General features: G+C 38.0%; 1 protein-coding gene across 10 annotated transcripts; it reads left to right on the forward strand.

The window, feature by feature from the left end:
- The first annotated feature begins 881 nt into the window (after positions 1–881).
- Positions 882–12316, forward strand: LOC110884257 (sister chromatid cohesion protein PDS5). 10 transcript variants are annotated; one of them, XM_035978634.1, is made up of 19 exons: positions 882–1259; positions 1552–1755; positions 1843–2024; positions 2102–2228; positions 2320–2517; positions 2600–2689; positions 3054–3190; positions 3291–3386; positions 3909–3969; positions 4162–4282; positions 8949–9048; positions 9285–9358; positions 9434–9533; positions 9735–9873; positions 10301–10767; positions 10864–10941; positions 11039–11194; positions 11338–11392; positions 12168–12316. In XM_035978634.1, exons 1-6 carry the CDS (start codon positions 1257–1259, stop codon positions 2636–2638), a joined length of 753 nt encoding a protein of 250 aa, XP_035834527.1. In that variant the 5' UTR covers positions 882–1256; the 3' UTR covers positions 2639–2689; positions 3054–3190; positions 3291–3386; positions 3909–3969; positions 4162–4282; positions 8949–9048; positions 9285–9358; positions 9434–9533; positions 9735–9873; positions 10301–10767; positions 10864–10941; positions 11039–11194; positions 11338–11392; positions 12168–12316. The 10 variants fall into 10 exon arrangements, with proteins under 10 accessions (XP_035834527.1, XP_021987639.1, XP_035834523.1 ...); XM_022131947.2 differs by lacking the exon at positions 2600–2689 and having other exon boundaries at positions 883–1259; XM_035978630.1 differs by lacking the exons at positions 882–1259; positions 1552–1755; positions 1843–2024; ... (5 more) ...; positions 3909–3969; positions 4162–4282 and adding an exon at positions 5281–8538 and having other exon boundaries at positions 11036–11194.
- The last annotated feature ends 252 nt before the right edge of the window (positions 12317–12568 follow it).

Consider the following 12568-nt stretch of genomic DNA (forward strand, 5'->3'; position numbering starts at 1 on the left):
ACAAAAAATATATAACTTTTCAAACATTTCTCATTTCTCCATACGTTATCATTTTAAAACAAAAATGGCACCATAAGATCACAAATTTTCTTATCTTTCATTCAAGTATATTCGAGCATATTTTTTATGACATAAAAAAAGATTTATGGTGTCGTCTTGTTTTCAATACTATTATTATAGTAGTGCACATGTGCAATATAACATGTACTACAATGTGCATTACATGCTTAAAATTAGTTTTTTGATTCTAGTTTAGCTTTTAGGGTTAGTTTTTTTTGGAGGTTTAGGATTAGGATTAGGATTAGGTTTTTGGGTGTGGGGGGGAGGGGGGTTTAGGTTTTTGGGGGGTGGGGGGGGGGTTAGGTTTTTTTCGGGTTTATGTTTAGGGTTTAGTTTTAGGTTTTCGAGAAGGTGGGGGTGGGGGGGTTTAGGTTTTTTTTTTTGGGGGGGGGGGGGTTAGGCTTTTGGTGGGAGGGTGAATTTAGGTTTTGGGGGGGGGGGGGTGGGGGGTTTAGGTTTTTGGGGGGTGTCGGTGGGGGGTGGGTTAAGTGGTTTAGGCTTTCCGTATTAGTGCACATGTGTAGTACAACCAAAAAAAAATTTTTTTTTTTTTTGAAATTTTTTTTCCATATATAAAAAGTAGCGATTTTTCTAAAAAAAATTGTAAAAAAAAAAAAATTTGTCTGTTTTTTAGGTTTTTTTAGGCTTTTTTAGTTAGTTTTCGAGTTTTCACAATAAAAGTGGTTTTCATTTGAACCATCCCCTATATATAGAACCCATTAAGTCTAACCAACTTTCAGGATAATCTTAGCCATCTAAACTATCAACTTTTGATCTTGACCCTTTAAACTCAAATAAAAAACTGTAATACTGGCAGTTCAGGGAAGTTATACCCTCTCTCCCACGTCGTCTCCTACCCACGTTCCTGTAACTTCCATCTACACTTCCTTTTAAAGCAGACCTCTATCTCAAACCTACATTTTTGCCCCATTCCTCTCCATCCATCGCTCTCTATCCAAATGCGCTTTGAAAAGTAAAACTGAAGCATCGATTTCCGGCAACACAACCTGTCTTTGAAGCACTGATTCCAAGAATCACGGCTTCTTTACCTCCGAAAATGTCAAAAGCATTGCCTTAGTTCTCCGGCGACGTGAAGATATCTCGCCGATCAATGGAATAAATGTCTTCTTCGCTTGTATAAACACACTAATCTTCCACCTTCAACCGTGAATCATCATCCCTAGATCTCAATAAAGATGGTAAGTTCTTTTAATTTTCAATTTCTAATTTCTGGTTTTGAATCGATTAATTCTGTGATTTATTTTGTTAAGATAACGGGGGATGTCTATGTTCCTCCATAATCCAATATAAGCTAAACAACGAGTTGTTATTCTGATTCATGGGTTTTAGAATTTAGAAACAGTGGGATTAGGAATGCGGTTACTGGTTGAGTGTAGACAAGGTGTTTGATAAAATGCCTGAGTGAATGTTTGATGTTTGTTTGCTTGTGTTTGGGTTGTGTGATTGTGTGTAATGGTTTGTGGGTTGCAGAAAGTGGAGAAGCTTTTATCGAAGGTTGACCGGTCGTCGAAAAGGTCGATGATTGATGCGCTTAGGCCGTCGATGAGGGCGTTGATTAAAGACGGTCTTTCAAAACATTCTGATGTTGATGTGAAGGTTGCAGTTGCTTCCTGCATAAGCGAGATAACGAGAATTACAGCTCCTGATGCACCTTATGATGATAACCAAATAAGGGTACACCATGACATGATACACACAACTTGATATTTACATATATGTTTATGTATATTGTATTGTATTCTAAACTTTTTTTATGCACAGGATGTATTTAAGTTAATTGTTTCTACGTTTGAGGGTTTAGGTGACCAGTCCAGCCGATCTTACGCCAAAAGAGCTTCAATTCTTGAAACTGCTTCGAAAGTCAGGTCATGTGTCATCATGCTTGATCTTGAATGTGATGCGTTAATTGTGGAAATGTTTGAGCATTTTCTAAAATCAGTAAGGTGTGTTATAGAGTTCTTAGTGCTAAGTTATGCTTCATTTTCGTAAGAATATGTAATTATATATTTTTGAATTTTAGAGACTATCATTTAGACTCCGTTTTTCCATCGATGGGAAGTATAATGGTGTTGGTTATAGAAGAAAGTGAAGAAATTCCAGTTGAGATGCTCAAACCACTACTCGCTCGTGTTAAAAAGGATAACACGGTACGAGGTTTACGGCATCTTTATTAATCAAGTTAAACTTGCGTTCGGTTTCCCATTAAGTTTTTTGATCGAGTTATTCATCTTAATTTAGGACGTCTTGCCAATAGCTCGAAATTTAAGTGAACGAGTGCTTGTGAAATCTGCCGAAAGGCTAAAGCCTTACCTTCTGCTAGCTGTCACGGCTCTTGGTGAATCTTTAGATACGTACACTAAAGTTGTGAGTGCAGTATGTAAAGGCACAACTGCTACTAATGAAAATAATGATGAAAATACTTATGGGCTACAAGAGGTATGATTATATTATTATACATTGTCTAACACAATTTTATGATGTTAATGTTCCTGACCATAGGCCATAACCATTATTTTAGATAGAGAAGAAATGCCTACAAGGCTATTGTCTCAGGTAACAAATAAGGGAAAAGGATGTTTAAGAAAATTCATAAAAGTATTGAGCCTAGGTATGTTGTCTTTAAATGAAAATTCAAATAAAATGATTAAATAATTTAGTTATTCCTTTATGATTATGATTATGATTATGATTAATTCATGATATTGAATCTATTCGTGTTATTAGTAGCTTGCTATGAGTATAATTTAGCACTCTCTGTTTTTCTGTAGTGTATATTTTTTTAGTTGCTATGTATGTTTTTAGTTGAATATTAAGTACATATATGACTTTAGAAGCAGCTATTCTGTGTGTTTTTATGATTCTTATTTGGGTATGGTGGTTGTTATTAACTACTCTTACTTGTGATTATTTCATTATACTTATAAGTATTATGCATGAAAATTTGTTCGCAACTAACCTACATCTCCATGCAGTTAATATCGCCGAGATGTATCTGTTATCGGTCCCTTGGTGAGATATCGGTGCAAAATATCGGTTAGAGGGTCAACGATTTGCAATGCCTCTTTCGAGAGTTGCTTTAGAGTCGTCAGCTGGAGCTGCACGTGGTCAGGTTGGAACATATCATCCTGTCAAGAAAGTTTTGCCGTCAATACATAACAATTAACGTATGCTCAACTTTTGTATTCTTTCTACCAAATGATGTTGTACAGGCTGATGATATTCAAAATGAAGCGAACGAGCTTTTAAGGATCAGAGATTATCTTTTCAAGGAGTTGGCTGAAAAGACAGGTCAACCCATGGAGCAGGTAGGGGTGTTCATCGGGTTTTTTCTTCGGGTTTCGGGTTTTTCAGGTCGGGTTGTTCGGGTTTTTCGCTAGAAAAAATTGACCCGATAACCAACCCATTTTAAAGTTCAGGTTAGTCGGGTTTGTGTTATTCGGGTTCGGGTTAGTCCGGGTTGGGTTATTCGGTTTTCGGGTTTAGATGTAAATTGAAAATATATGTTTTTTTTTTACAAAATATCATCAAAATTCATATTGTTACTTTAAAAATATCGTCAAAGTTCAAAGATTAGTTGACAATATGCTATTATAAAATTTAAAAGTCCAAAACTTAGTGTTCCATCTATTAAAGACTCCAAATCTAAACATTTTTATAAGAAAAAACAATAAATGTTCGGGTTTTTTCGGGTTTCGTATTTCGGGTTATTCGGGTTTTTGGCCTGGAAAAAGTGACCCGATAATCGAACCATTTAAAGTTCGGGTTGGTCGGGTTTGGGTTTATTGGGTTCGGGTTTTTCGGGTATTCACTCACTAATTCGGGTTCAGGTAGCTTTGAATTCGGGTCGGGTTTCGGATTTTAGATAAAAATGAACAGCCCTAGGAGCAGGTATGCTATAAATTTCTTTCACTAAAACATTTTAAGTGCGTATATGTTTTACTGTTCATAATCATAACAAAATTCGCTTTATCCAAACACTAAAAACATATTATTACGACTTCAAGTCGCTATAATCAAATTATTAGTTCATGTTTCACAATATCTTTGGCTTGACCTTATCCCATTAACCGTAATGTGCAGGTTCACAAGGATTTAAGCCGGATTAAACGGTTCAATGCTCAGGAAGCTTTGGATTATGGACTCATTGACCGAATCGTTAGACCTCCTCGTATAAAAGCTGATGCACCACAGAAAGAAGCAGGTACATGTCTTGGTTAATATACCTGGCATTGTACCCATTTCAAAACTTTTTTTTAATTATTTGTAAACATTGAAAGTATTATGAAACTGTTAACACTTTATTTAAGCATGAATAGAACAGAACATCAAGTTTCTTTGTTACACTTTATTTAGTAAAACAAATAACCGAATCAACGGTAAAAGGTTACATAAAAAGGAACATCACTGAGTGCCAAACGTCTAATCCCGTTATCATCTGAAATATTCCAACATCCCTGCATATAACCTTGAAGAAAAGGAGAAGCAATCACAAACACCCTCAATATAGATATCTTCGTTTGTTACCCTGTCAGCGTAACCCATCCACCGGACGGGTATTAAACTAGTTAAGATTAAACTCCTCAATCATCCGTAACTTATCTATAATCTATATCTATAATCTATCTATAATCTATAATCTATAATCTATAATACTATATAATAGATCTCCTATGTACAAAAAGGTAATTTCCTAAAAAAATTTAAGATGGCAATCCAACAGTCATGCCTTTTTCTCTAATTTTCATCTATTTCTTCCAAAATTGTCCCTGAGTTCACTGTATTTTCCGGTTCTACAATTCTGTTTCTTGACACTTTTATCATATTTAATTCAACCAATTCATTCATTGTACCATTATTTCATCCAATTCATTGTACAATTAATCCAACGCATCAGGACCGTAACCGTCTGAAGGCCCGTTCGTTTTCAACCACCCCTGATTTTCACATTTAACTCTAAGGGTGATCGGGGCACTCGCAGGGAGTGGGTGCGGTGACCCAAGTCCCCGCTCGGGAACACCGGCGCCATCAAGGCGGGGACTGAATTCGGGGAGGGGGTCAGGGAGAGTTCACCGCGTGAGAGAGAGAGGAGAGAGAGGGGGGGTGATTGGTTGTTAATGTGGGTCCATTATTTTTCCACCAATCATATTTTTCTTATTTTTTTATAAAAAAATAATTGTGTGAGTGGAGTGATGCCATCAAATTGAGGTGTGAGGGGAGTTTAAGAGGGGAGTTGATGTGGCATAACCTGATTGGGTGTGTGTAAGAGAGGGGACTCCCTCTTAGGGGAGTGCCCCGCTCACCCTAAGCTATTGAATTGTAACCCACATCGGCTTTCCCACTGCTCCCTTCCATCAAATCCATTCTCCCATCAAATCAAGAAACTTTCTGATGACCAAAAGTTAATCACGACTTTCTTGTTCGGGCCGCGTTACGTTTACGTTTATGATTGTTTATTAGTTAATGGGTCAAACACTTATTATGTTTTATTGTTTGCGTCAAACTTGGGCCTGAGGCCACGTTTATGTTTTTCTGTTTGGGTCGTATAAGTCCAGAAGGTCTCGGGATTGGATCAGCTTAGTTTGGGCCCGGTTTAGATGAATTAATGTGAATACCAAAGCAGCAGTTATCAGGGGAAACAAGACGTACCGATTGGCAAGGTAGTTACCACAGACACATCGCTTCACTAAGGGATACGTCGTTTCAACAGGCACCGGTTCACAGTGTTATATATAGGGCTGTAACTTTGTTTTTTCAATACCGAATTCACTTGAAGTTTATGAAGTTATTCGAAGTTAGTCACTGATTCTGTGCATTATATTTAATTCGGCAATTGCAGTAAGTTTGTTTCATTGTTTTTGTTTACTATTACAATGCAATTCTGCAAACGTTGTTATTTGGTTGATTGTGATTGTGAGTACGATGACAACCCGGTCCGTTCCGAATGGTCCTGGGTGTCCGATGATTCTGATACCAACATTGGTATCAGAGCCAAAGGTTCATAGGGAAACGGAAAGGGTTGTGATCATGGGGATGTTTGTCTTCGCGGTAAAGGAAAAGCGGTAGAGATCGGAAGTAGTAGTAATGTTGGGAACGTTGGAAAGTGCGGCCGGGGCTGCAACCTTGGGAAAAGAGTTGCGCAGGGGAAGCCAACCAAACGTTCGGTGAAGTCATCCGGGAAGGATTATGCGAAGAAGAAGGTTCCTAAAGGCGTTGGAAAGAAAGTTAACCGGAAAGGGAAGGCACCGGTTGGACGGCCGAGGAAGGCCGGGGTGATATGTTTTATTTGTAAACAATTTGGGCACATAGCCTCCATTTGCCCTAGTAAATATATCAATTTAGGCCCGTTACCGGACGAAGATGATTACTTAGTCGATGGTACGAGCGGTGGTTTGTTTAGCGAAATGTGGGTCGTTGATCCAAGTTTCAAGACACACATGACCGGGAACCGTAGTTTGTTCAAACGGTTCAAGAGGCATTTCGGGGTAATCACGAACGAGAAAAAGAAGATTTTTTCGTTTGTTCATGGCGTTGGTGAAGTGAGAATACCGGTCGATGGAAGAGAGAAAACGATTTCGTGTGTAAGTTATGTACCGAGAATGGAGAAGAATGTTCTAAGTTTGGAAAAATTGTTGTTCCAAGGGATCGAGACGGTCACCACGGGTGACAAGTGTATGTTGAAGAGAATGTTCGGTGCACAAGTTAGGAGTTTCGATGTGTATGAAGAAAAATCAAATGTTGATCTAGAAGAGGAGTACTTGAATCGATTCTATGATCATTTTGATGTCGATAACGGTCACCGGATGGAGAAGGAGAAACTTAAGGAATACATTGAAGATTTCTATGAAGAAGAATTTAAGAAGGAGCGTGAAGAAAAGAAGAAAGCAAACGGTGAAGGTACATCGGGAACCAAGAAGGATGAAGTTGTGTTTTCAAGAAAGCAAAAAGTTTGCTTTATGATCTACTACGAGGGCATGAAAGATAACCCTCGCCAATCGAAGCAAGAGTTACGTGAAAGGGCGGTGGTCCTTTCCCAAGATAAAGATGACGTGATCGAAAACGGTTTAATAATGGATAGTTGCTTAGAACCGTTGGATTTGCTCTTGATGCACGAAGAATTGGCGGGATATGATAAGTTTTATGATGCGAATTTTGATGATGTCTTGATATGGTTTTTGCCAAGTTTTCTTGGTATTGTTAAACCTAGAGACATGCCACCCAAATTGCTAGACGGAAGGGATGTGAATTTGCTTCTTTTGTACCGGGTTGTGAGTCTCAAGGGTGGAATTAAAAAGGTTATTGAAGATGATTCGTGGGCTGAAGTTGCATTAGAGTATGGGTACGAGAAGGATGACGGGTTCGAGATGAAGGTTTCGTATGTTCACTACATCGAGCTATTTGAATGGTACTTCGACTACATGAAGAAAAAGGGTGATACGAACGCAAAGGCTAAAGAGAAAGATGGAAAGAAGGATGCTCAAGACAAGGAGGTCAAGATCGAGGATGATGCGGATTTGGTGATCACTTTCGTGGTCACCGATGATGAAGATACTTGAAGAATGTTGCGGGTCAAGAAAGTTCGTGCTTAAGGGGGAGATTGAAGACCAAAAGTTAATCACGACTTTCTTGTTCGGGCCGCGTTACGTTTACGTTTATGATTGTTTATTAGTTAATGGGTCAAACACTTATTATGTTTTATTGTTTGCGTCAAACTTGGGCCTGAGGCCACGTTTATGTTTTTCTGTTTGGGTCGTATAAGTCCAGAAGGTCTCGGGATTGGATCAGCTTAGTTTGGGCCCGGTTTAGATGAATTAATGTGAATACCGAAGCAGCAGTTATCAGGGGAAACAAGACGTACCGATTGGCAAGGTAGTTACCACAGACACATCGCTTCACTAAGGGATACGTCGTTTCAACAGGCACCGGTTCACAGTGTTATATATAGGGCTGTAACTTTGTTTTTTCAATGTACCGAATTCACTTGAAGTTTATGAAGTTATTCGAAGTAAGTCACTGATTCTGTGCATTATATTTAATTCGGCAATTGCAGTAAGTTTGTTTCATTGTTTTTGTTTACTGTTACAATGCAATTCTGCAAACGTTGTTATTTGGTTGATTGTGATTGTGAGTACGATGACAACCCGGTCCGTTCCGAATGGTCCTGGGTGTCCGATGATTCTGATACCAACACTTTCACGCTTGATCGGAAGAAGGAGAAAGAATTGCGGAGGAGGTAGAGGGGCGGTGACAACGACCCTGTTACACCTACAGACTGCAACCACAGGAGCACCTCGCCAATTAAAATCACTAAACACGTTTTAATATCAAGCCTCTATTATTCACGAGGGAAGATACATTCTGAGCTTATTTTCACAACTCGAAAGACCCTGTCTCTCACTGTTTGAAGATCGCCGGAGGAACGCAAAGTCGCCGGAAAAACCCTCTTGCTCTCCATCGTCGGTATACCCTTCTTTTAGTTGTTCATCATATGTTTCGTCTCTCCATTTTATAAACATACAAAAGCTTGTTTGAATTAAAGTGGCAAACAAAAATGTAACAGTAATACTTGGTTCTGGATTTTGTTTTAAACAAAGAAGATGAACTGGTGAAATGGTACATATGAATTAAAAGTTGAGTAAGTTGCAAACTAATGAAGTGGTGGAATGGTTTTGGTGTGTAAGAGACACAACGTCGTTCGACCCCCTGCCCCTTGTTTATCACTGATCATTTTTTTTACATTACATTATATCAATTTATGAAGAAAAGTTGTCATGTTCGGGCGGACCCCTTGGCAACGAACAGTTGAGCCCAGCTGTAAGTATAATGCCTTTTCATCGTTCTGTTTGGTGACCATTGTACTCTTGCTGCAGGTATGCTGCTGTTTTTGCAACTTTAGTTTCTTGTTTGGCTTGCTTGGTTTGGATTGACTTTGGTTCAAAGCTGCTTGCTTCACTTGCGAAGTGTTTTGAGGTTCGTTCCGTGTTTGAAATAGAAATTTAGAATGAATATTGATTTTCATATGTTTATATTAATTATGACGAGTACCAGAAGTAAGACAATCTTTCATTGCGAAATCACTCTTCTTCTCTCTTATTTGTACATATTTGGAGTTTGCTGAAGGTCTAAAATTACATACTGGAGATATATATATATATATATATATATGTACTTTAAAACATATTTTATTAATCATAATACCATTTCAGTGAACATGGTTGGAACGCAGCGTTGATACCACTGCACCTACGTTTGCCACCACCGGTGTCCTCTTCACGAATAGGTACCGAGATCACTTTCTTCTTCCTTATAAACTTTGTTCTGTAATTTTGTTTACCAACCCCGACAATTTTGACAGCCACCACTCGCCGTGACAACCACCTGGAATTGTCGCCGTTTGTTCGAATCGCCTTCTTTCACTGTTCGACACAACCGCCGGCGACTATCCTTTATTCGAGGTATTATATATGATCTGATTCATGACATATGTTTCTATAGGCCTAAATTTGTTTCTTGCAACTAAAGGATTACTCAATCTAATATTGGTTTACACAAGATGAACATACTATATGTTTCAATGAGAAAAATAGAGTTTTGTTTGTTTGTTTTTCCGCTACTGTGTATGTATCGAGATATGACTTGTGCGTGTTAATGATTAGTATCCATTGTGATCGTTGCTGTTGCGAAGTCGCTCAAAGCCGCGAACTACAAAGCGGTGGTTGGTTTCAGCAGCGTAGAGTCCAGCAATCGACACGTTCTAAATCATTTGTTTTGGATTCGTCTCGCCCAACAATTAAGGTAACCAATAGGACCACCATTGGTTGATTTAATATGAAAAATGAACACCGCATATATGTAAATTAAACTGGAACTTTAAGTTTTGAAACTGTTAAGTCCAAACGGCTGAACATAGGTTGGACATAAGAGTTCGAGACCCAACCCATGCGTTTGTTTAATTACACTAACTTAATACCCTGCTCCCTCCCATCAATTAAATAAGGTATTCATAGCTTGTTTGGTTTGTAAATGACACGAGTCTTTCTTATATACCTCCATTCATAGTAGCTTCTTTTATGCGTGAAATGATGTAATGAAATATATGTTTAATTAATCCTTTTGTTTAACAAAAATCTTGATTTTATGTTTTAGTTCAGTAGTGATTTTTAATCAATTTATGCTTCAGTTGTAATAATAGCTTTAAATTTATGCCTCACTGTGTGAATAGATTATTCAAAACAAAAATGGTTGGAGTTCAGAGCATGTGCTTTTGCATACAAGTACTAACCGGAGTACATCAATTCTACGTACTACTCCATGTAGTCTCCTGCAATGGCTAATTTTGTCACTGAATAACCACTTTTGACAAGCTGCCATTTTTCTTTTCGGAAAGTGGATCCCCAAACGGCTGAGGCAATAGACCAGTTTATAATAAAATTAAAAGCGTGTGCAACAGGAAGTTCATCTTTTACTTTCATTCTTGATGATCCTTCTGGCAACATCTTTTAGTCTTTCCTGTCACACCGTTGCATTTGATAAGACAAGGACATTGAGGACAGGGGAGTATATGTGCAAAGCGATTGAGCCCATACACGGACATGAAGCTACCGCTTCTTGTTGCGTTACGACGTGTGAGAAAGAAGCTCTTGCTGTTACTGCTACTATGGAAAAAGGCACCACCCACCCGATCGGAAGGTATTGTTGTTGTTTATATTTTCATATATGATATGTCAATACTTCTTTACTTCTCCAGCTTAAGTTGTATAACCTGTGATATTATCATGTACACAGTCAATGTCTACTTGATCTTTATCAGGGTAATATGTGATCTTCAGTCTTCTAATGGTATACACCCTTCCCTTACCAGAGGTATACACCCTTATCCACCCTATTTTTTTATAATTATTTGTGAATTTGAATATATTCTAGGCTTTTTTGGGACTTATTTATCTTATTTTTTAAGTAGGGGTGCAAATGCGTCGAGCTACTCAAACAAGCTTGAAACGAGCCGAGCTTAAACGAGCTCGAGTGCAAACCTAAAAACAAGCTCGTTATGTGTTCACACAGGACCAGCAAGTTATGGAGCTCTATTTGTGTTGCGATTTCTTTATAGAAAATATGAGTAAGTTCTCGGATTTGACATCTAGAAGATTTCTCCAAGTAGTTATTGATGCTTCTTTGATTTAATTTTAATATACTGAATCATTTTATTGTGATATTTTTTAGCTTTCATCAACTTCTTTATCTAAAGTGTGTTACTTATAGTTTCAAGTCAGATGAGGAGAGCCAAATTGCATACTTAACTTGAGCGAGCCAATGAGTGAGTTGCCATAATTCTCAAAATTATGCTACAGATGCAGTGAGAGAAGCCTTTTTTAGTTTTATAACAGTTGTTCGTTTGTTGGGGCCTCACAAAACACACACTCAAAACTCACTTAATAAGAAAGATGTAAACCTATCGATGTGCACTACGGAAAAAAGGTTGTTTAAGCTCAACTCATCCTGTTCTGGCCTGTTTAAATCGGCCTTACCAGAATCTCCGGTTACAGTTTGACCCGTTCGTAATTTTTTAGTGTACCAAAATAAACTGGGTCAGGTTGGGTTGACCCGCAAACACTTTTGTCTCTTTTTATTGACTTTTTTGATCATTTTAAACAGTAATACAAAATACAATAGCAAGCTAATATATCATAAAATAAAAAGATTTAAGAGGTTGGGAAATTTCTTATTTAACCTACATCAAACCATTTACATGTACATATACTTTTTAAATAAAAGGCCATCTGGAATTCCTTAAAGACAACTTATAAGCAAAAGATGTGAAATTTGTTTCTGATTAGTGTGCAAAATTTGCTTTCATTTGTGCACTCACAGACAAACTTGCTTTAAAAAAAATCCCAGCATGTTATTCATGCCATAATTAGGATTTAAGAACCCCCACATACAATATGAGAATTTTTATAACTGGTCCCTCAAATTGGGGGGTTCAACCCGACCTAAACTTGCTTTAAAAAATCCCAGCATGTTATTCATGCCATCTCTCTATATTATGTATGAGTATGCTAGATGGGTGACTAAATGCTATTTGTTAACAGGATTCGTTCGAAGATGACAAGTCAAAGATTCTTATGATATTATGTGCAAGCCCGGATCCAAAGGAAATGCATAAAACAATATCGACATTGGAATACGGTGCAAAAGCCAAATGCATCGTGCGTGGGCCTCATACGCCAATTAAGGGAGACGATTCGTCTTCGTCAGATGTGATGTTGGGTTCGAGAATCGTGACTACTTAGGTGAGTTCGGTCAGATTTTACGGTAACATTGCTGGTTTACGGTAACATAACGGTTTCATAAAATGGATAATGTCGGACTTAATTAAAAAACTGTCGACGGTAACATTACTGGTCCAGTTGAGCGTTCTTGAGCTGCTTACATTAGGGCGAATCAAGTCGGCCACTTAGTGAGTTCGGTCAGATTTTAAGAACAATTCATT

This window comes from Helianthus annuus, chromosome 10, assembly GCF_002127325.2.
Source record: "Helianthus annuus cultivar XRQ/B chromosome 10, HanXRQr2.0-SUNRISE, whole genome shotgun sequence".
NCBI lineage: Eukaryota > Viridiplantae > Streptophyta > Magnoliopsida > Asterales > Asteraceae > Helianthus > Helianthus annuus.